We start from the raw sequence: 23,871 nt of genomic DNA, 5'->3' as shown, positions 1-23,871 counted from the left end.
TTGAGATTTTTTTTGACGCAACTCCGTGTGGGCCTGCATGTTTACCTTGTTTACAGTCGCAGTAACCCCAGTCTATCCTGCCTTTGTGGTTCCTGAAAAAGCACCAGGGTCTGATCCTGCTGTCTGGGTTGCGGCAGTGGTTGTGCTCTCCAATCCCTTTGCCCGGGTGGCGCTCCTGGAATCCGGCCACTTCGGTCCAGTTCATGCACCGGCTGCCCGACTCGGTCACGTCTATGGATCCCCGGTAGAAGCCGTCCTTTCCGCGGCTCCGAACGCAGTCGGTGAACGGCAGGATGACTGAAGAGGAGACGCGGCTGGAATAACAGTCACTCGCAGCCAGAACCACGGCTATAGACGCGAGCAACGCCACACGCATGTTAGGTTTCCACAGCTCTGAGCCGCTGATAACGGGGAAAATGTCAGCTACTCATCAGCTGACGGGTTCATCATGTCAGCCGCGTCGCTTTGGGACGGGAGTGAGCCCCGTGTTGGGAAAACGGCGCAGATGGATGAAACCGCTTTTGCGTGGCTTGCTGAGCAGGCACCCCTCCAAGGGGGAGAAAAAAAAAAATCCATTAACACACCGATGCATTTAGAGATGTATGCAGAACAGAGGTCTGCATGCAGCACTATGTCCAAATTTGAACAACTTGTTTAGTGTCATCCTTTATTTGGGTTATTAGTTAAGCAATTATTTTGATTTGATTGATTAATAACATTTTGCATTTGTGCAGGAATGCATAATCAGCTTTGGCATGAAATGCAAGTTAACCACATTTTTATAAATGTATTTGTTTATCGTCACACGTGGATCACAGTTGAGCTAACTCCAAGCCCCACAATGACAGTGACACGTGCCGGACCTATTTTTCCCATTCATTTATCATTATTATTATTTATTTGTATTTTTTTTACTGGGATGGCTAAACTGGGTTGCATTGTCTTAGAAAATCTTGATAAAGACTAGGTGGTTAAAATGGTAAATGCACAGGTTCTAAAAATTCTAATGCTCAGTTGAAGTTTTTCAATAAATTTAATTAAATTGTACACACAAAGTGAGTCTTTTTATAGCTATTTCTCCTTTTTTTTCTCCATTTTGGCTGCAGATTTTACAGAAATTGGGTATCCGTGGCAATTAAAATCGTTTTTTAGAATGAAAATGTTCCATCACTAATTTAAAAAAAATGTATGAATTTGAAACATCCAAAATGCTCAATAATCCAAGCTTTCAACAACAACAAAAAACATATTTTGAAGTTGAAATATATTACTACTAATTCTGAATGATCAATTAATATTTTGTATGTCAATTCAAAAATCACGTTATTGATTTTTATTTTCCAATTTATAAATATTTATTTCATATAGGCTTACCCTTAAAAAGATCTTTCATTGGTTGACTGTTCTGATTACAAATATTGTGTTTAATTGAAAATTGAATGGACATGGCAATGTATTCTACAGTTAGGGGCACTGAGAAAGTCAAGAGAGCTGGATGTGTTAGGGATGAAGATGTTGAGGTTCTCTTTAGGAGTGATGAAGATGGATGATCGTGGATAAATCCATCAAAGGAACAACTCATGTAGGATCATTTGGAGATAAATGCAGGGAAGCCAGATTGTGAGTGTGTAGATGTATTCAGCATCCTTTCAAGGATGCTGATGTTAGAGCTGGCAGGAATGAGGCTTAAGGGCAGATCAAGAGGAGGTCCACAGAAATAATGGAGAGTAGTTGGTGTGTTAGTCTTGGTAGAATAGAGGTGGGTGATTTAGCCTACTGAAGCAACCCCTGAAAAAATTAAATGAGAATAAAGGGTAAAGCTGGTCCTGATCGTAAATTAAAAATACCCTGAACCAGTATGTGAGTGTTAGTCCACATTTGGAAAAAGCATAGCTTGATGGATTTGAACATCCATCAGTAATGTATATATCTCGGGGCAAAGGTAGCCAATGGAATTCCACGAGTGGCCATATCGGATTTCCTAGCCTACCCCCTTCGCTGCACCCCTCCACAAACACCATTAAAAACGTTTTTCAGAAAAGGTTATAAGTTCTTATATATTAATCTTTGATTTAAAAAAATGATATACCCTGGTTAATTATAGGGGCATGCTTAGCTAATCAATATGATCCATATAAAAGCCTCAGATGGGGAAAAAGATCACAGTGGATCATAGAATGCTGCACCAGCTTGTTGTGCAAACTCTAAACGTCAAACACATGCGTTCTGAAGATGACGCCATCATTACGCGACCAGTTACAATTTTGCTAAATCGTAAATTCACCGGCGTGCTCCGGTTCTCGTGCATTTCAATGTCTGTATGCGCTCAACGCTACAGCTTAACTCGTTTATATTAAAGGTTGAAGGTAAATTAGCTAAAATTGAGCACCGACATTACAAAATAAATAAAATTTCACCAACGTCCGTTACGACTTAGACAAACTCAACTTGGTTCGGATGTGACGAGGTTAATATCGAGCGTACCCTTTAAAGATATTTTAGCGGCTTTCTCTCTGAGAGCCAGCTAGCTACTGCTTGCATGTTGCTTTCCATGCTAAATGAAATACTTAATCTATTACGAATAAAAACAAACCCACGCGGTTTTTAATCTTCTGTGACAAATTGCCACGAGGGCAAATATGAACAGTAGGCTGCAAGAGATCCGCGAGAGGCAAAAACTAAGGCGGCAACTGTTAGCCCAACAGGCAAGTACACACAGAGTCGCTGTTGTTATAGCAAACAGCTACAGTCAGCTAACATAATCATAGTTTAAGTCGAAGAAACACACTTTCTATATTTGTATCCACTCTGAATCACTCTTCTAATAGTGTTTACATCTCCGTAATGGTTAATTATGAGTTAGCTACGCATTTGGCATTGCTTGCTTGCATTGTTGTCCTCAAAAACAGTCTGATTCTTCAATATACTCCCCACAGTTGGGGGCAGAAAGCGCTGACAGCATTGGAGCTGTCCTTCACAGCAAGGATGAATTAAAGGAGATCGAGGAAACCAGAGAAACGTGCAGGTAGCACAACATTCATCCACGGAAAATACAAAACCCCAAAATATTTGTATGGAGCCGGTTAGAGAAACATAGTCTGTACAGCTAATGGCTAATCAGTCAGAAACTATGCTATGTGACTAGTTTGTTAGAATCCAGATGTAGTTCTGCATAAAAATCACTTTCTCCGTCCCTTTAAAGTTGGTGCATTGATCTTTGTGCATGCTGATGCAGGGATGTTGAAACAAATCATAAATATTTGTGTTGTGCAGGGCTTCATATGACAGCCTGCTCCCCTCTTCCAAAAGGAAGCAGCCGACAGAAGGAGAGGACACAGAGGAGGATGTGGAGGAACAGAAAGTGAGCACTACGTTTTCTGACTGTTACCACTACTGCGAACCTGCACATGCATAGAACGTCTGCTCTCCAGCTTAGGTCTATAGTTCTTAATTCAGTCATGTTTACTTTGTTTATTCATTTTTTTATGTATAGCAAGTGTACATACATACATACAGTACAGACCAAAAGTTTGGACAGATCTTCTCATTCAAAGAGTTTTCTTTATTGTCATGACTATGAAAATTGTAGATTCAAACTGAAGGCATCACAACTATGAATTAACACATGTGGAATTATATACAGCGAGGTCAATAAATATTTGATCACCCTGTGATTTAGCAAGTTCTCCCACTAAGAAAAGATGGAGGGGTCTAAAATCTTCATCATGGGTGCATTTCCACAGTGAGAGACAGAATCTGAGGAAATATTCAGAAATCACGTTGTACAATTTTTTTAAACAATTTATTTGTATATTACTGTGACAAATAAGTATTTGATCACTTGAGTTAAACAACTTTAATATTTGGTACAGAAGCCTTTGTTAACAATTACAGAGGTTAAACGGTTCTTGTAGTTCTTCACTAGGTTTCTACACACTGCAGCAGGGATTTTGGCCCACTCCATACAGATCTTCTGTAGATCTGTCAGGGTTCGGGGCTGTTGCTGAGAAACACGGCGTTTCAGCTCCCTCCAAAGATTCTCTATTGGATTTAGGTCTGGAGACTGGCTAAGCCACTCCAGAACCTTGATATGCTTCTTACGGAGCCACTCCTTGGTTGTCTTGGCTGTGTGCTTCGGGTCATTGTCCTGCTGAAAGACCCAGCCACGACCCATCTTCAACGCTCTGACTGAGGTAAGGAGGTTTTTGCCCAATATATCACAATACAGAGCCACGTTCATCCTCTCCTTAATACAGTGCAGTCGTCCTGTCCCCTCTGCAGAAAAACACCCCCAGAGCATGATGCTTCCACCCCCGTGCTTCACTGTAGGTATGGTGTTCTTGGGATGATGCTCCTCCTTCTTCCTCCTCCAAACACGCCGAATGGAGTTAAGATCAATAAAGTTTTATTTTGGTCTCATCTGACCACAAGACTTTTTCCCATGACTCCTCTGGATCATCAAGATGGTCATTGGCAAACTTCAGACGGGCCTTGATATGGGCTGACTTCAGCAGGGGAACCTTCCGTGCGATACATGATTTTAAACCATGACGTTTTAATGTATTACTTATAGTAGCCTTGGAAACGGTGGTCCCAGCTCTCTTCGGGTCATTGACCAGCTGGGCTGATTCTTCACCTTCCTTAGCATCATCGATACCCCACGAGGTGAGATCTTGCGAGGGGCCTCAGTCCGAGGGACATTGTCAGTCATCATTAGCCTCTTCCATTTTCTGACAATTGCTCCAACAGTTGTTCTTTTCTCACCAAGCTGCTTGGCAATTGCCCCATAGCCATTTCCAGCTTTGTGAAGGTCTACAATTTTGTCTCGTTTCTTTTGACAGCTCTTTGGTTTTGCCCATGTTGGTAGTTAGACTTCTGATTGTGGGGGGCACAGGTGCCTTTATGCAAGCTAACGACCTCAAACAGGTGCCAATAATTTAGAATTATGAGCAGAGTGGAGTTGGACTATTTAAAAGCAGAACAGCAGGTCTTTGCTGGTCAGAAAATCTGATAATCAAGTGATCAAATACTTATTTCACAGTAATATACAAATACATTTTTTTTTAAATCGTACAACGTGATTTCTGAATGTTTGAATGTTTCTTCAGATTCTGTCTCTCACTGTGGAAATGCAGCTATGATGAAAACTTTAGACCCCTCCATGTTTTTCTAAATGGGAGAACTTGCTAAATCACAGGGCGATCAAATACTTATTGACCTTACTGTATATAACATATAAGTGTGAAACAACTGAAAATATGTCATATTGTAGGTTCTTCAAAGCCACCTTTTGATTTTATTGTGCTTTGCACACTCTTGGCATTCTCTTGATGAGCTTCAAGAGGTAGTCACCTTAAATGGTCTCCAACAGTCTTGAAGGAGTTCCCAGAGATGCTTAGCACTTGTTGGCCCTTTTGCCTTCACTCTGTGGTCCAGCTCACCCCAAAACATCTCGATTGGGTTCAGGTCCGGTGACTGTGGAGGCCAGGTTATCTGGCGCAGCACCCCATCATTCTCCTTCTTGGTCCAATAGCCCTTACACAGCATAGAGGTGTGTTTGGGGTCATTGTCCCATTGAAAAATAAATGATGGTCCAACTAAACGCAAATCGGATGGAATAGCATGCCGCTGCAAGATGCTGTGGTAGCCATGCTGGTTCAGTATGCCTTTAATTTGGAATAAATCCCCAACAGTGTTACCAGCCAGCCCCCCCACACCATCACACCTCCTCCTCCATGCTTCACGGTGGGAACCAGGCATGTAGAGTCCATCCGCTCACCTTTTCTGCGTCGCACAAAGACACAGTGGTTGGAACCAAAAGTCTCCAATTTGGATCATCAGAACAAAGCACAGATTTCCACTGGTCTAATGTCTATTCCTTGTGTTCTTTAGCCCAAACAAGTCTCTTCTGCTTGTTGCCTTTCTTTAGCAGTGGTTTCCTAGCAGATATTCTACCATGAAGGCCTAATTCACACAGTCTTCTTGGAACAGTTGTTGTAGAGATGTGTCTGCTGCTAGAACTCTGTGTGCCATTGACCTGCTCTCTACTCTGAGCTGCTGTTAACCTGCCACTTCTGAGGCTGGTGGCTCGGATGAACTTATCTTCTGCAGCAGAGGTGACTCTTGGTTTTCCTTTACTGGGGCGGTCGGCATGTGAGCCAGTTTCTTTGTAGCGCTTGATGGTTTTTGTGACTGCACTTGGGGACACTTTCAAAGTTTTCCCAATTTTTCAGACTGACCCACCTTCTTTTCTTAAAGTAATGATGGCCACTCGTTTCTCTGTACTTAGCTGCTTTGTTCTTGCCATAATGCAAATTCTAACAGTCTTTTCAGTAGGACTATCAGCTGTGTATCCACCTGACTTCTGCACAACACAACTGATGGTCCCAACCCCATTTATAAGACAAGAAATCACACTTATTAAACCTGACAGGGCACACCTGTGAAGTGAAAAACATGTCAGGTGACTACCTCTTGAAGCTCATCAAGAGAATGCCAAGAGTGTGCAAAGCAGTAATCAAAGCCAAAGGTGGCTACTGAATACAATATAACATATTTTCAGAAGTTTCACACTTTTTTGTTATGTATATAATTCCACATGTGTTAATTCACAAATTGATGCCTTCAGTGTGAATCTACAATTTTCATAGTCATGAAAACAAAGAAAACTCTTTGAATGAAAAGGTGTGTCTAAACTTTTGGTCTGTACTGTACATACATAGCACATATAAGTCATTTGCAAATACTATGCACAGAACATATTCAGCGCTTTAGTAGGAATTTACATAGCAGTTTTTTTTTATCCTAACAGAACACCCTATTTAGGAGATTGATATGACTAATATTAAATAACCTCTGGCAACTGGGTGTCACTTTAAAGCAGGGTTAACAATGAGGCTATATAAACTTTGGACAATTCAAGCCAAGGAGCAGTTTGTGGACAACTTACATTTGCAGAATCCTGTTTAGGTGTGACGTTAGTTCAGTCTGTACATATAACTAATACAAAAATACATTATTAATAATAACAAAATAAGAAAACAATATCGTATTTGAATGATTTAAAAACGTAAAAGGTGAATTTATGCTTATTGCATTTCATAAAATGGAACTAAATTGAATTAAAGGTGCATTGATTTAATTGAGAAGTATATAAAAGTTTAAGGAAACAAAACAAAAAAATGTTAAACTTGTTTCTACATGAATTTTGGATAAATGTGAACTGATGGTGGGTGACTAGTACCCACTGCACTATGTTACAGTGTAGAGACAAAGTAGTGAGTAAAAAAACAAAAAAATGTTCTTTAAGTTTTAATTCTTTTTAAGCATGTACCCTGCTCTTACTTTATATATTTTCAGAAATACTCTAACACCCCAATCCTATTTTTTAGTTTTCTTGAGAAAACAGCAGGGGGTCACATGTTAGAAACAAAACAAAAATTAAACTATGTAACACATGCACAGATTGGAAGATTGGCAACTGTCTATGGAAAATTGCAAGTCTTTTCAATATGGACGTCTGTCGCCATATTCCTTTAATTCAAAGACACAACAGGTTTCTAGTTTTGCAGTCGTCTTGTCAACCAGTCTTTCATTCGCCAATGTTTTACTTCACCTTTGCCCACCAAAAGACTCTTGTTTGCTTTTGATGTTGAGCTACAAACAAACTGAAAAGATCTACTACCACTACTGTCACAGGGGCATTCACTTTTCTTGTGTGCTTTATTTGCTACTAATATTGTGCTTTTAGCGAAAACAAAATTGCAGTGTTGTGTATTAAAGGACGTTTGTATCTTTGTCACCTGTTTTAGGATGAGGTGGAAGTGCAGCAGCCAGATGAGAGCTCTCCATATGAGGAAGTGTACAAAGATTCCAGTACTTTCTTGAAGGTTTTGGAACGTTTCTTCTTTTCTTATGAATTCTGCTGCCACAGATACCATTTATGTGGCCTTTTATCCTTTTTTCATCAGTGATTTTATTTCATGAAGCCAAACACAATTCTTTCTGAGGCAACCACATTTCTTTTTCGTAGTAGTTTTGCAAATGTTCACACGCTTCTATAAAAAACGTCTTGTATGCAACAGTTTTGCATTCTTTTTAAACCATCCTGAGGAAGTAGTGGCACATTAAATTCAAATTCATTTTATTTATTGCACCTTTCATGTAAAAAAAAAACAAAAAAAACAGCTCAAGGTGCATAAAAACAAACAAGAATGCAGAAGACACCAATCCCCAATCATGCAATAAAATAATTAAATAAGCCCCGCACAATAAAATACACAAAGACAAACACAAGTAAAAGAGAAATGACATTAAAAAAATAAAAAAAAACAATTTACAAAGCAAGAATAGAATCCAGAAAAAACGATGCAAAAGCTTAGTGTTTATCTCCTTTATTTAATAAAAATCCTTCAAAATGTGTAAAATTAACTGTTTAGAATTTATGGGTGACCAATTGCAATCCTTGAGGAACACCCCCTTCCAGTTTTTTTGGCATCCACATCCTGTCTGCTGCTGATAACTTGAGTCAGGTGTGTTCCATCAATGCAAAGCAGCAAATGCAGAGGAAGGGGACGGGGACTGGTCACCTTTTGTTTTGTCATTGGAATGCTTGTTTTAAAGCCACCCTTTTAGGGAGAGGCTCTTTGCAAAGATTAGCATCTCGCCTGCTGGTTTTGCTATTTCAAGTCCAGGTGCATACATAATTAAAGGTTGATATATAAAATGTGCAAACCACAAAGGCTTAAAATAAAAAAATAAAAATGTGTGGAGAAAGTGCTTTGTCAGTAACACATCCGTGCGAATGAGTCGCATCTGACTTGGCGTGCGCCTTGTGATAGACAACTCTTTTCAGCTAGCTATCAAAAGCTGGAAGACGAGTTTCTTTTGACAGGTAAATTCTCTGGAGCCTGGGCGTAGCCTTTGGTATGTTCCAAACAAAGCCAAATGAATCATGCATCATTATCCCATTGGCTCTTTGTGCTGCCCTGAACACAGAAGTCCAATCTTGGGGTTGAAGACGGCAAATGTTTTCACTTCACATGAACCAGTTAGGCATTGATCCAAAGGGTTACTGCTCAAGCAGTTATGCAAAGCCTACAAAGACAGGGAAACCATCTGAATAGAATATTTGGTTAGGTTATATTATATTTATATATATATTTGGTTATGAGGTTGTCATACTGAAACTTTACCTGACTTTCCATTTTGCATGTTGTGGTTATTTGTAGTTTTCAACTAAAACAACCAGTTAAAGCAAATTTTTCTGTTGTCTTTGACTAATGAAGAGCATTTTATTTGCGTGCGTTTGCATTTAAGCCCTGTCCACATGGTATTCTTTGTGTTAAAAGTCTAGACCATTTGGTTTTCATTTGGATAACAAATTAAATATTCTGCTTTTTGCCACTGGTACAGACCTATGAGACTAACACCCACATTTTCTGTCTCTCAGAACATGCAATGTTTCTATTAGGAATCCGTTTTTGTTGTTATTTGGATGTTTTGAATAAGAGGAAATGGCGTGCAACTGAGGAATTCTGCTATAGATAATCATTATACTGACTATAGTCCAAACTTTGTAAAAATATTTGAAGGATTTTGGGCTAGATTGATTAAAAAAAAAGAAAAGATTACTTGAACATGTATTAATCAGAGCTTAAAAATCCTAAATCGATTCATCAAATTTATGATTTTCTTTTGAAGAATTAAAGAATAAAAGTTAAGGGTAAAAATAAAAGATTTTTTGACCATTCTTATATTTAAGAACTCAAAATTTAGTTATTTTTAAATTAGTTATGAAAACCTTTTTTCGTAGCTAATCAAAATGGGTTTTAGAAGTGAAATTCAAGATCAACATTTAATTTAATCATCTTGATTCAGAAACTAAATGAGCTTGTGAACTGGTTTATGGAATTTAGAGAATACATTAGTTGTAATAAAATTCATTTATTCCACTGTTTTCTCTTTTGCATAGATGCTAAATAAAAAAACATTGGGAATTTATGACAATGACTTGTTTTTGTAGAGTTTTTAGTTGAAAACTTTACACAAATTGACTTTCTTTCAAGTTTTAAAAAGGTTCACATTTTTTTTCTTTTGATCCTTTCTTCTCTCTTCTCCTCCCTTCATCCTCAGGGTACCCAGAGTCTGAACCCTCACAATGATTACTGTCAGCACTTTGTGGACACCGGACACAGACCACAAAACTTCATAAGAGACGTCGGTGCGTATTTACCTCTTCCTGAGTGTTAATAATCGTCTGCATGTCCGCTTATTACTTTGGACTTGTGGTTTGGAAGGTTTGGCTGACCGATTTGAAGAATACCCCAAACTGCGGGAGTTGATAAGACTCAAAGACGAGCTGATCGCCAGCACCAACACCCCTCCCATGTATGTCACACGATGACATGAATGTCACCTTTTGCACACTTCTTTTAACCTGTAATGTTTATGGTGAGATGTCTGGTGAGAATTACTCAGGGCGTGGGTCTGTGTGTTTCAGGTACCTCCAGGCTGATCCCGAGCATTTTGACCTGCGGGAACTGAAGAGCCAGTTTGATGTGATTTTGCTTGAGCCTCCTTTAGAGGAATATTACAGAGAATCAGGCATCAGCCACACAGAGCGCTTTTGGACCTGGGATGATGTACGTTTAGTTAATTTTTCTTTCTGCTAATATTGTAGTTTCTGGACTTCTACAAGGATCAGTAATGATTCTATTCATCATCATTCAAATGTGAATCTGAGGATCAGGTTAAAGTCCAACAATTCCAGGAGGAGGCCCCACATTTTTCTCATCCTTTTATTTATTTATCAATGCAAGTTGTATTTTTTTAGCACCTTTAAGGCCATCTCATACCCATCTCTTTCCTGCTGCAGATCATGAGATTAGAGATTGAGGAGATATCGGACCTGCGCTCCTTCGTCTTCCTGTGGTGTGGCTCTGGGGAGGGACTGGACTTGGGCAGAATGGTAATACCGTCCAAATGAATGCACTGAACACCCCACGCCTGTTACGAGAAGAGAGGATTACCAAGTTATAAATGGGAACTATTTATGCCTTTTTTTAATTTCCTTGTTCCTTGACAGGTATTATAAGTCACGCCCATTTATTCGTCTTTGAAATTCTTTCTGCCCGTAAATTAGTTAAATAAAGGTGTGAACAGATCCCTCAGAATGGTATGTATGAAAATTACATGTTCCCCGCTGGCCTTTCAAGCATCATGTGATGTACTCTATTGAAACCATCCAGCCTCATGTCAAACAAGCAGGGAAAATGAAAAAACAAAGACATTATTTTGACATGACTGATACTCAGAGGTTTAGAACTTATCAGTGAGACGGCATGACTACCTCGCCTCATGCTAAAAAAAATTCTAAGAATGCCTAAGTTAATGTCAAAGTCAAATGTCAAACCTGTGGAGATGTCGGCTTTAGAAGAAGGGCAATTCAAATGACGAAGTCTCACTTTTAAGGAGGCGGCAAAAGTAAAGACCTTTGAATAGAGTACTTTTTTATTAGAAGTCATTTGTTTTCTCAGAAATGATTCAGAAAATTCTGAACTTGGATAAAAATAAAAACAACAAAAGAATTTCATTCCAGTTTTGTTTTTCTTTAAACAGATGCTATAGCTGTCGTGTTGACACCTGCATTTCAATAATATCAATTTACTGCAGCTTCACTTCTATTTGATCTAAAACCAAATGTATTTAGTTTATGAACCCCAACCAGAATAAAGTGGATACGGAGAAGAGAATGCAGGTTTCTTGTTGTATGTCGTTGGATTCTTCATGTGTACATTTTAATGGCTTGTTCTTGTTCCAGTGCCTGCGAAAATGGGGGTTCAGGAGGTGTGAGGACATCTGCTGGATCAAGACCAATAAGAACAATCCTGGCAAGACCAAAGCCCTGGATCCAAAGGCAGTCTTCCAGAGGACCAAGGTGAAATGTCGCAGAAAAAACAAAACCGTGACTACAAAAACAAATGTATAATGATGCCAAACAAAAGCATCAATCCATCTCTGAATTGATATTGAATATAAGGATAGAAAAAAGTTCTAGAATACATGTGGCCAATCAGAACTAGTGTATGACATACCTTTTTTTTCTGCTGTGAAGTGCACGGTTGCATAAAGACGTAACATTCCTTGTAGCCTAGTTTTACTCATCTGCCGTCTTGTTAAGAAACAGAAAATCATCCCAGTTGCATGTGATTAAGAAGAGCTTTTAGAAATGGAAATTGTCATACAAAAGTGACTTGGACATAACTGTGTGGCAAGTTTTATTCTTGCAAATTTTCTGTTGAAATGAAATATGTAATGGCAAATGCTAAAGATTAACTGCTGACCAAAAAAAAAAACCTTAGCTGCCAGACCATAATATTATAGCCTAATGGTCTGAATCAGCCTGTCCTTATAGTAGAATAGATGTAATTTAGTCTCAACTGTATTTCATGCATTTTGCAATGTCATTTGTAGTGGGCTTTATGTAATTTTGCTGCAAAGTTGGGCCGCAAAGTCGTCACCATAAAACTAGTCACTAAGCATGTGAGTTGTTGCCATGACAACAACTCACATGCTGCATGTTTGCATCTACACGTCGAGGATTCCTATCACCTGTACTTGTGGGGATATTAAAATGATGAAATCCATAATTGATGGCAAAATTTTGATAATCATAATTTTCTTTTTCTGTAAACAACCTTTTTTTTTTGTTTTTGCATTTGTTTTCCCAAAAGAACTAGAGATGAAAGGCACAAACGCCACACAAAAGTTAACCGAATCATTTTGCATTTCTCACGTCTGATTACTTAGTAATTAAGAGAGTGTTTCAACCTTTTTTATATAACGTGCGTGGAGGAAAAAAACATAACAAGAAAAAGACACTGCATCGATGGGGGAAAACGGCTACAAATGGCAACAAGGAAAAGCAGGCATAGGGGTAGCAGGCGGTTCTTTGGTATCTGGTAGTTTGTTTACTCTGGTTTCTGTCTTGATTTCCTTGTCATATTCTGAGCCAAACAGCAACAGCGTGTTGCATAAACAACAAATTTGTGTGAATATTCTTTTCCAAGAAAGGTGTTTAAGTTATTTCAGTGACGTCAGAACGAATACTGTTCTCTCTAAAATGTCAAGTTAAGCTGACAGCTCTGTGTAGATGTGGTGCATCACTACAACATATCAAATATATATATATATGCTTTCAGGAGCACTGCCTGATGGGAATCAAAGGAACAGTCCGCAGGAGTACGGATGGAGACTTTATCCATGCCAATGTGGATATTGACCTAATCATCACGGAGGAGCCAGAGATGGGAAATGTTGAAAAGCCCGTTGAGATCTTTCACATCATCGAGCATTTCTGTTTGGGCCGCAGAAGGCTGCATTTGTTTGGGCGAGACTCGACCATCAGACCAGGTAAAACGAAGAGATGTGAAAACGCTCCCATTTTTTTGTTCTGTACTCATCCTTTTGTGTTGGGTTCTTTTACGTCCAGGCTGGCTAACGGTTGGTCCTAATTTGACAAACACCAACTTTAACCCAGAGACGTACGCGTCGCATTTTGCTTCGCCCGACTCCTACCTGTCCGGCTGCACCGAGGAAATCGAGAGGCTGCGGCCCAAGTCTCCCGTGAAGCTGAAGTCTGACCGTGGGGGCGGAGCGCCCAGAGGCGGACGTGGAGGACCAAATGCTGGAAGGGGCGGAGACCGGGGACGAGAAAGAAACCGTCCAAATTTCAGGGGTGACAGGGGGGGGTTCCGAGGAAGGGGAGGGCTACATAGAGGGTTTCAACCTCGATAGAGGAAGACTGAAGTAGTTACACAGGATTTTGTTTTTCTTTTCTATCACAGTTAATGTGAATAATCTTCTTAATTCATTGTGGTCTGGGTCAGACATATTAGGACCTAAATAAACGTTTTTATGCTAAGCTTCAGCGTTCCTTTCTTTCTTTAACAGGTTTTTATCATTACGCCCATTTACTAAGAGTTACGGTAGTTAAATAAAAACATTGGGCTGTTTGTGAATATATATATATATATATATATATATATATATATATATATATATAATTTATTGTATTTTTAGCAATCTCTAAAGCTCTTTTAAACTCTTTTGAACTTTTTAGATTAGTAGCTATGGGTGTTGTCCTGTTCATGCACTTCCTGCATGCTCTAGGTATTTTTACGTGTTGGAGAAGGAGTGGCCCATTTGGGGAATGGTGCACCTCCCTGGAGCTTCAGGTGGCGTCTTGCAGCCAGGTTTAAAAGAAGGGAAAATAAACAAAAAATAAAGTCATTTGTGTTCATGTTAAAAATTTAGTTAAAAAAATGCAATTTCATGTTTTATTCTATCTGCAAATGCTGTTCTTAATGCATTTGTGTTGTATAGAAAGATGGGCAGGTCAGCTACAATTTGTTTAAAGTACTTGACCCCAGGCGCCTCAGAAAGAGGCAGAACAGTTTGAATAGGAAGTCCAGCACACAAACACGCGAAAGACAATTAGGAGTCACACAAAACACCATCTTTATAAGCTGATGTTATGGAATTTGGATGAACTCTATCAGATTTCCAGTGTGGAAGCAGGTTGTTTAACATCTTAACATTTAAAAAAGTATTTTTAAGTCGTCTAATATTTGTGTTTTGGTGTCATAAATTAGCAAACTAGACTCAAATTTTGTAAAATAAATAGTTTTTAAAAAGGATTTTTTTTTTTTACCTGACTCAATGTTTCTGTAGAACCGGGTTTTTCCTTGAACATATTATAGCCTCTCAGTCGGATGGTAAAATAAAACAAGCAAATTTGCTTTATAAGAACAACAAAATAATGTAATACTTTTGTTTTTAAAAAGCAGAAGACTATAAATAATTGTAAAAAGTATTTTTTTTCGTAACAGTTATAAATACAAGAGCAGTTGTTCATCACACACAAAGAGGGTCAAAAAGAAGCAGCAGGTGTTGTCAAAGCAATAGTATTCATTGAAATAAACATTGTACACTATAATTTAAAAGTAACTTTTATTTGAAGAGCTGTCTTTAAAGTATTTTCCCCACCCAATCTTTCAGAAAGCATTTGCCTTTCTGCCAGTGGAGATAGGTTTGATTTAAAGCTATTTGGCTGCATGCCTGTGTTCACGCATTTCCTGCATGCTGCAACTTTTGAAAATGTCAGATTAAAGGAGTGGCTCCCCACGGGGAATGTCACCGACGTGCTGCATTATTTTCTACACACTATTGTTATGCTGTTCAAAAACAAGAACAGAAACAAGAGCGAGTTCAATCAGGGGAATTACGGGGATTTAAAAGTTAGATAAAAGAAAAGAAAGAGAAAAAATACGAAAAAAAGGACATGAACTACTTCAGTATCTGCCATTGTTGTGACTTGGAAATGTTTTAAAAGGACTGCAAATGTCATAACTGCTGTCAAAATAGAAGAAATATTCCAAAAATAATTTTTAACTTCTTTAAAAATATCTTTTTCATGAAAAATCTGCAATTTAAGATGTCTTTGTTTCACAGGCAATATTCATCAGAATTATCTTTAATTTATTTATGATCTAACTGCTGTTTTAAATATAGTTATTGTAAGCTATGGTAAAAAGGTAAACAATATAGTTCTATTCTATTCTATTCTATTTGTATATCTAACAGAGGAGGAAGTACCATCGATGAAGTGATTTCCCATATACTTGCAAACGAAAAAGCAAAATAGAGAATCTGTTATTATCTACACATAGCCAAAGAATACTGTTTTCTTTAGTTTCCTGTTTAACCATTAATTCAACCCAATCAGTTAAATGTATGCTTCATAAAGTGATGTTTTCACATGATTTGAATTCCTGGTACTAACTCACAGGGAAAGAACAGCACAGCGGGGGATGAACTGAAACTAAATTGTTAAAACGGCTTAAATGATTGCCTGAAAGCAACCAATGCCTACTGTAAATGCCTTTTTTTTAGATTTGTCAAACAAAAAAGAAAAGATAACACACATATAGTAGACACTTTATCCTGGATTATGGGGTTGCTGGAGCCAATCCAGGTAAGGTGGGGCAGAGACGGGGTGAACTCAGGACAGGACAGCAGTCCATCGTTGGCCCACACACAGACAAGACAGCCACTCATACTCCTCACTCCTCAGTCTCAATTTAAAGCAATTGTTACCCTTTTTGTTGATATCAGACAAACTTACATTTTAAACTACCCACTCCACTTGACCCAGTGAAAACCCAGCCTTACAGAAGACAAACTGGGGAAATTTGTTGTTGCAATCTTTTTGTAATTTATTGAAAAACAAAATTCCAATTGCTCAAGGAAATTCCTATCCTGCTAGGTATTGTCAACGTTCAGGTTTTTTTTTCTTTCTCTCTGACATAGTGGGTCATGCTGTGAGCTGGAAATAGTTACTAAACTGCCCGGAAGAAGAAAAAGTCAAGTAGGTGATGTGTGAGGTCACAAAAGTCCTTCTGTCTCATTTTGGTTTGTCCAGTTTATCTCGTTTAACGTTGATGCAATTTTTTTAACTTAAAAAAAACAACTGTTTCTCATTCAGTAATCTGACGTGAACATTTCTATTCTCAAAAGAGCCACTAATCCTTGAAAGCTCAGAAATGGATAAGGCCTCTGAAGCTGTCTGTCCTGTACTATACCAAACATTGGAGTGGTGTAGAGCTCTGTTTAAACAAACCGTTTTGTCCTGTTGCAGCTTCCGTTGTCCTTTATGTCTTCAACCATCAGAGATAACACCATGCGACAGCTTTTGCTGGGTAAAGGTGTTGTTGGTTTTGACCTCACTCAATGTTTTTTAGGAAAAGTCTATATTTTTTCTCATATTGATGCCACACTGTTTCATGTTCTTCTTCTTTGACACTTTACCTACCCAACCAGGAATAAACAAAAAACATAATAATAATCTGCTGCTTATAGTAATGCACACAATCAATGTATTTAAAATCTTTTCTAAATGTGCTCTTCCACTTTGTTGAGGAGGCATTTAAAGGGTTAACATGTTCTAATTATTTTCTGAGCAAAGTATCTAAAAAAAATGAACTTTTATTCGAATTTTGTTTTGTGTGAGCAAAATCAAAATTGGCCAGGAAGAAAATTCATTCCCCACAATCATTTCAGTCTGATTTTAACTCATCGACAGACACATCAAAGGAGAATGTATTCAAGAGAAGAATCAGTGAGGAGTGTCAAAGACTGTTGCCCTAAAGTGAACCCTAACACCAAAATTACTTTACTATAAATTACAAACACTTTGAAAAGCCCTGTTCACATTTGTCTAAATTGAAAAGTGCTGCCAATTGACGGGTTAATTTTATTGTTTACTGAGGTGGTTGGCACCTTTGACTCTATATGAAATCTGGACTATGTTCCCTTCCCTCTCGGGTACCAGATAGGTAGTTGTTCATGTTGTTTAAGTTCTAAACTACCTAAACTTATCTTTACTGGAGCATAGAACATTTTTGCATGTTTTTGGGGGGAGAAGTAATGGTTAGAAGGGATTGCCACCAAACTGAAAGGAGGAAATTTGGATCCAACACAGAAAGTTTTCAGCAGCCAGTCCAAAAAAAGAATAGTAAAACTTTGCCACTAGTCTGACACTTGCCTTTTAGCCGTAACAAGAATTTTTCTTTACATTAAATGTTTTTAATAAGAGTTTTGAATAGAAACAGTAAGTCATAACAACAGCTTAATTGTATTGTTAGGATTTCTTCTTTGTTTTGTGTTTTTGTACATTTCAATACTGACGGGCAAGAGCAAACGTCATAGGTCAAACGAAAACAGTAAAGTCACGCTACATCACAGATGACTCAGAGGGATTAAAGTCCTGTCAGTCTAGAAATTCAATCTCGGGTCTTTTATATCATTTATCTAGCAAAATGCCGTATCGACAGCCTGCTTTCTGTAAATGAGTTTAGCTCCCTGTTAGCAACTTCTTCTGCATCGTTGCCCAAGTGCGTTTTACATTAAACAATAAAGCTCACTTTGTTAGATGTACCTTCAGGCACTGGGAGTTATTTTGCAATGTGACAAGGAAAAGGAGTGACACATGAGCATCTTGTGGAACTGGCTACTGGCTAGCTGTCAGACCAAACTTTTTTTTTTTTCTCAGACGCTCACAAGGGTGGATGATTGACAGTAATTACTAGCTGCCAAAGTTTTTGTCGCTCAAAACATTTAATTGTTCTGCAAGTGTTCTAATCATGAGAGGTTGGTTAAATGTTAGTATTATGTATACAAACAATAATGTTTATTCTGTTTCACTCACCTTCAAATATGGTATTTTTTCATGTTTTGTAAAAATGCTTACAATAGAATACACTTTTAATGTAGAATTCTTGCTCTATGAAGGTTTATATCAACTAAAAACATGAAAATAGTGAATTTATTGCTAAATTTGTCGCATATGAAGTCCTCTGCTGTGGCACATACTGCACAAGAAAAGCAGACGTGAAGAATAGTAAAAGTATAGTTGCCAAATTCGGATATATGCTTTCTTAAAAGTTTGGATATATTTAAACCTAAAACAATTAATTGCAAGGATCTTTTGGCAGTTCTATTGTTTTTCTTGCAGCTTAAAATTTAGTAAAGTCCGTTTAACACCAGTTAAAAAAAAAGTGTAATGGGAAGGAAAGAGAAATCAGACTAACTGACTTTTTACCAACAGTAAATGGACAGTCGTATATTAGCTGTTTTTACAGAGTTGAGAGGATATATTTAGCCTTCAAGGGGATGTAGACTTTTGATCTGGGGTGTTTGAGTGGTTCAACTTTTCATTTAAAAGGAATACAACAAATACTTTTATTTAACTTCTAACCGTAAAAACGATGAAAAGGTTGTAGCAAAATGAAACGTTTTTTAAAGGATATACAGTATAACATTTTTCAAAAGTTATTGGATAGTATAAACTCATGAATACTGCAGTTAATCACCATCAGAAAGCATAAATAAACATTTGCACTAAAACCTACAAATAATGTATGGCCGAGGTTCTTATAGGATTTCCTTGAATAAAGAGGTAAGTAAAGTTTACAGAGGCTCAGTCTTAGATAACATGAAAAAAGGGATTCATCACAGGATACAATAAAGTTTAATTTTACATTCATTTAATTGTTGAGCATTTAGCACACCAGAAGGCAGTCTCACACCCTGGATTATCTTCTTACGAAGATGTTAATTCGTGTTTGTTATTTTTGGGTCATTGCGTGTCATGACTTGCTTGCCCTTTAGTCTGACTGAAGCAGCTGTCAATACAATGAATGCTGATTTATCATCATTGTGGCCCAAAATGGAACATTTGTTAGTTTAAAAAGTCAGACTAAAGGTTTTTTTATTTGGATAATTCACACACAAACACGTTTAAATTATTTCTTAAATTAATGTTGTTTAAGCACAACATTCTTTATATGAGCAAAAAATATGAACGGTTTTTGAAGAAATAAAAAACACAATACTTTGCATTTCGGTCCAAAGCCGATATAAAAATCTGCTGATTTATCTTGATTGCTTCAAGACTCGACACAAGACTTCACCACTGTACAGCGTGGCATAGCAGTGCAAGGCTGCTTTTCTCCTCTTCAGAATCCGCTGGAAATACATTAAGGTTGAAGAGTTATATGATCAAAAGAATGTAAACAGTGGAGCTAAAGCCGTGGCGTTAAAGAGTTAATTGGTTTGTTTTCAAGGTCTTTCTACTCAAATCTGGACTTATGTTTGCGGTCATCACCTTGCTGCAGTATGAACACCTCACGAAGCACATGAAGCTACAGAATGCTGCAGCCATATTTGCTAAAGATACGTCTCACTCTGCTCCAATCAGCAACCCTTTAGTCGCCAGAACAGGGATGTTTCTTTATACCGCAAGATTCCTTTCTCCCTTTAATGCTTTAAAATGTCAACAAAGTTACTTCCAAGAAAACCCAGAAATGGAAAAGAAAAGTCGGTTAAAACACTACACTAAACCAGACTGTCAGGATGAACCTCAGGGCAACATAGTGAAATCTGAGTACTGACACTCCCCATCCAGCATGATCAAAGGGACAAAACAAAATGAAACAAAAAAGATGAGTCCAAATGAGTCCATTTTAACCATCAAGTATTAAAAAAAACTTTTTTTTTTCTTTTTGTACATTTTAGTACATATTTATAATCCAGAAATTTGCTAATCAGGACAAAAAAAATCAAATTTAGGTGCCGAATTTACAAGAAGAAACTGAAATCCTCAAAAGTGTCCAAAACTGATTTAAATGCATTAATAAAAAATGATTAAACTTAAAAAGATAAAGTAGATATTGCTTATTTTGCTCAGGGTTACCTTGCATAATCTTTTGTTATGTCCCATTTGCCTTTAGTTCTCTTACCTACATTTCATTCAGCCCAGCCCAGCTATATTTAGCTTGACAAACACACAGAAACACTGAACTGAATGAAAAAAGAAAAGAAAAAAGATCTCCTGGGCGGATTATCCCCCGAGCAAACTTTGTCTTCATGAGGAGGGATGGCATGGATGGTATTGTTGTTCTTATCCTGGCGAAACAAAGCACTGTCTTTCCCTATTATATGAAAAACTACCACAATAGAAGGTTTAATAGCTTGGCATATGTCTGTCTGCACATAGCTTTTGTCAACATGAAAGCGTTAGTGAATTATGTGTACAAAGCTTTGAAGGTGTGTAGATGACAGAGTTGCGTTTTCAAGTAAGCCAGTGGCGCATTAGAGCATCTGTTCAAGATTCTAGAGAAAGGTGCCTCTTTATTACCTGAAATGTGTACTTTTATCTGTAAGGTTGTTTTTGTCTAATGACTCATCTCAACAATTTGATTGATATCATATTTAGTAGTTGTTGATCCAATTCATAGTTCATATTGGTTAATTTTATACAATCTGATTCACTGACCTAAAATCAATCCGGGACATTTTTAGTCAAAGGTCCAGCCAGTGGGACTCAGAGATAAATACCTGGGTACTGAACAGTGCAGCGGAAGTTTTTCCACATTTCTTGTATTTCTTGCAAGATAATCAAATATAAATCACATATGTGTACAAACAAACACGTAAACAAAACTGAATGGCAAATCCATTCACATTTTAGTTCCATAAAGTTCAGCCCATGTTTTTCCACATGAAAATAATACAAACAGAACATTATTGGAACATTCTAGAACACTGTAACAATGATGGCTTGATCATTTTTTTGCTGACATTACATGTGTGTTGTCCACTGTGATGCACTTGTTCATTTTTATTATTATAATAAACACACCGCCAATTAATATACTTTTGAAACAATTTTTTAATGGCAAAGGTTGATTCTATTAACATCTTGCCTCAGACAGATCAATCTGGTTGGACTGTGAGATCATATGTGCTATCTTAGATGAACCCACCCTTACATTGACGTGTTCTCCCTACCATGACAAAGGTGGATAAAGGTGGAAAGATTTCATGTAATCCATGGACACCAGTGAGGTTCACAAATCATTGAAGAAAAAAGGTTCAGCGCACTGTCTAGTGGGTCTAGATGACCCAACTCCCAATGTTAAAGTGCCTAGGATAGCACAAGGGTTACGTTGATTCATTGTTACACCCCTACTAGATTGAATATTTTAGGTGAAATTTTTGTTCATTTACATTTTTAGTTGTGTTAAAAAGAACCTTTACATAGATCAGTACTATTATTAAATTGTAGTGTTAGATCTCCATACAGGAACTTAAAAATTTTAAATTGTGCAGTAAGTTTCCCCACACTGCTTTGCACCAGAAGTTCATGAGGAAGAAAAAAAAGAATGTGAACTGAGTAAGCCTGCATCTTATCAGCAACCACTCAATAGATGGTAATTACATCCTTGAGTTTTGGCACAATCGGTAGAGGACATTTCTGAAAAGGAAATTCTCTTCCTTAAACCTTTTCCAACCTGTGTTGTGAGTAAATTCACAGCACTTCTTCCTCTTCTGCAATTGCTCCAGTGTGACACGTTTTTCTGTTTTGGATTTAAGAGCGTACCAGAAGACAAAAGAAAGACCTTTAATGTCTATCCCAGTTAAGGCAACTGACTTTTTTGAACACCAATATTCCCTGAGCACATTAACACTTTTTGGTTGAAGTACTAAAAAGGGATCTCAACAAATAAGTATGTGCTGCAATGACTTGGGCATTTCACATTAAACCTCTGAAAAAAACATTTACCTCATGCATGACAGACTTCTGACACACTTAAGGGTAGCAGCTTGTTTCACTTGTTCCTGTTGTTTCAGTTTTTTATTTACTTGTCTTGTTCAGTTCTAGCAATGTATAATTTTTTTTTCGTTCAGAAAGACACAGTTGAGCAAACAGATAAGACCAGAAGGCGTCTTGTGTGGGACAGATTTTACTGTTACTTGCAACAAGGGGGTTAAGAATCTTCAGACATACAATATTTATTTTAGTGTAAACCCCTTTTGTATTTGAGGCTAAGCTTTATTTAAAATAACTATATTTATATGCATTTCCTGTTGGACCGAACAAAAAAAAAAAGAAAAAGATTAAGATAGGTGAGATGGAAGGGGGTGGGAGCAGTTAGTTAATACATACATGATAGTGTCATAAGTAAATTGCATGACTTAGTTCTCACATACACACACTAACAAATAGTAGGCACACAACAATTTACTGGTTTTAAGTGTATCTCACAGGGCGCACTGACTGAAATTTAGTTATGCACAGAGACACACAAGATCTGCATTTCCAACATTATTGGAGAGGGGTGTTAAAAACATTACCCACCCAGTCTGGTGACCATCCCCCTCTCGCTGTGTGCATACATGATTGTTTACTAAAGAAGTGCTATTAAAATTGGTGGACCAGAGTGATACAGACTACTCTATTCTCCAACAGTGGAATCTGAACGCCTTAATCAGTTCTTGCCCTCATTCTCTCCACTGCATTACTTATTGTGTGCACGATAAAATACCCATTAAAATAAAGCAGTTTGCAGCTGTAATCCCTTGCACAATCTGTTTTAGTAAATATTCATATCCAAACTAAATACTTGTTGCATGTCCAAATAATTTTGCACTCATTATTTGGGATTTTAGTAAGTAGAGGACTGTGCTATAAGTTAAAATTATTTTATATAGCATTCGACATTTTATTGAAACATTCATTCATCATCTTCTTTACTGTTTATTCCCTTTTGGGGTCATGGGGTTGCTGGAGCCTATCCTGGCCACTTGGGCGTAGGCAAGGGATGCCCTGGACTGGTCGCCAGTCTGTCGCAGGGCAGAATATCCTCAATCACACATCCATTTGCTCTCACACTCACACCTATGGACAATTTAGAGTTGCCAATCAACCTATGAAGCATGTTTTTGGATGGTGGGAGGAAGCTGGAGATCCCGGAGGAAACCCATGCATGCATGGGGAGAACATGCAAACTCCACACAGAAAGGTCCGCCATTGATGTTGTGTTTTACATGTCCCCCAGCTGGGACTTGAACCAGGGGCCTTCTTGCTGTGAGGCAAGAGCGCTAAACACTGCGCCACAGTGCATCTATCTATCTATCTATCTATCTATCTATCTATCTATCTATCTATCTATCTATCTATCTATCTATCTATCTATCTATCTATCTATCTATCTATCTATCTATCTATCTATCTATCTATCTGTCTGTCTGTCTGTCTGTCTGTCTGTCTGTCTGTCTGTCTGTCTGTCTGTCTGTCTGTCTGTCTGTCTGTCTGTCTGTCTGTCTGTCTGTCTGTCTGTCTGTCTGTCTGTCTGTCTGTCTGTCTGTCTGTCTGTCTGTCTGTCTGTCTGTCTGTCTGTCTGTCTGTCTGTCTGTCTGTCTATGGTTAAGTTTTGATTTTATATTTATGGCACATTTGTCAACTTG

The 23,871-nt window shown here is 37.9% G+C and overlaps 2 protein-coding genes across 3 annotated transcripts in view; one reads left to right on the top strand and one right to left on the bottom strand.

Moving 5' to 3' along the window:
• The window catches only part of LOC144990465 (neurotrypsin-like), a 29,059-nt gene extending 28,488 nt beyond the window's left edge, over positions 1-571 (bottom strand). The window contains exon 1 of the mRNA XM_078943886.1: positions 46-571. Coding sequence (XP_078800012.1) covers positions 46-376 — 331 coding nt within the window. The 5' untranslated portion in view covers positions 377-571. The remainder of the gene's footprint in view (positions 1-45) is intronic.
• Positions 572-2,237: 1,666 nt separating this feature from the next.
• On the top strand, positions 2,238-13,924 carry LOC101170004 (methyltransferase 14, N6-adenosine-methyltransferase non-catalytic subunit). Of its 2 annotated transcripts, none has more exons than XM_004065757.5 (11): positions 2,238-2,705; positions 2,937-3,025; positions 3,274-3,361; positions 7,812-7,889; positions 10,135-10,222; positions 10,299-10,389; positions 10,502-10,643; positions 10,877-10,969; positions 11,822-11,938; positions 13,203-13,413; positions 13,493-13,924. In XM_004065757.5, the coding sequence occupies exons 1-11, from the start codon at positions 2,640-2,642 to the stop codon at positions 13,795-13,797; spliced, it is 1,368 nt and encodes a 455-aa protein (XP_004065805.1). In that variant the 5' UTR covers positions 2,238-2,639; the 3' UTR covers positions 13,798-13,924. The 2 variants fall into 2 exon arrangements, with proteins under 2 accessions (XP_004065805.1, XP_011473657.1); XM_011475355.4 differs by having other exon boundaries at positions 2,253-2,705; positions 3,310-3,361.
• The last annotated feature ends 9,947 nt before the right edge of the window (positions 13,925-23,871 follow it).

This window comes from Oryzias latipes (genome assembly GCF_053564925.1).
Source record: "Oryzias latipes strain Hd-rR chromosome 1 unlocalized genomic scaffold, Olatipes_Hd-rR_3.1 chr1_Y".
Classification (NCBI taxonomy): Eukaryota; Metazoa; Chordata; class Actinopteri; order Beloniformes; family Adrianichthyidae; genus Oryzias; species Oryzias latipes.
This window is presented reverse-complemented; position numbering and strand designations above follow the sequence as displayed.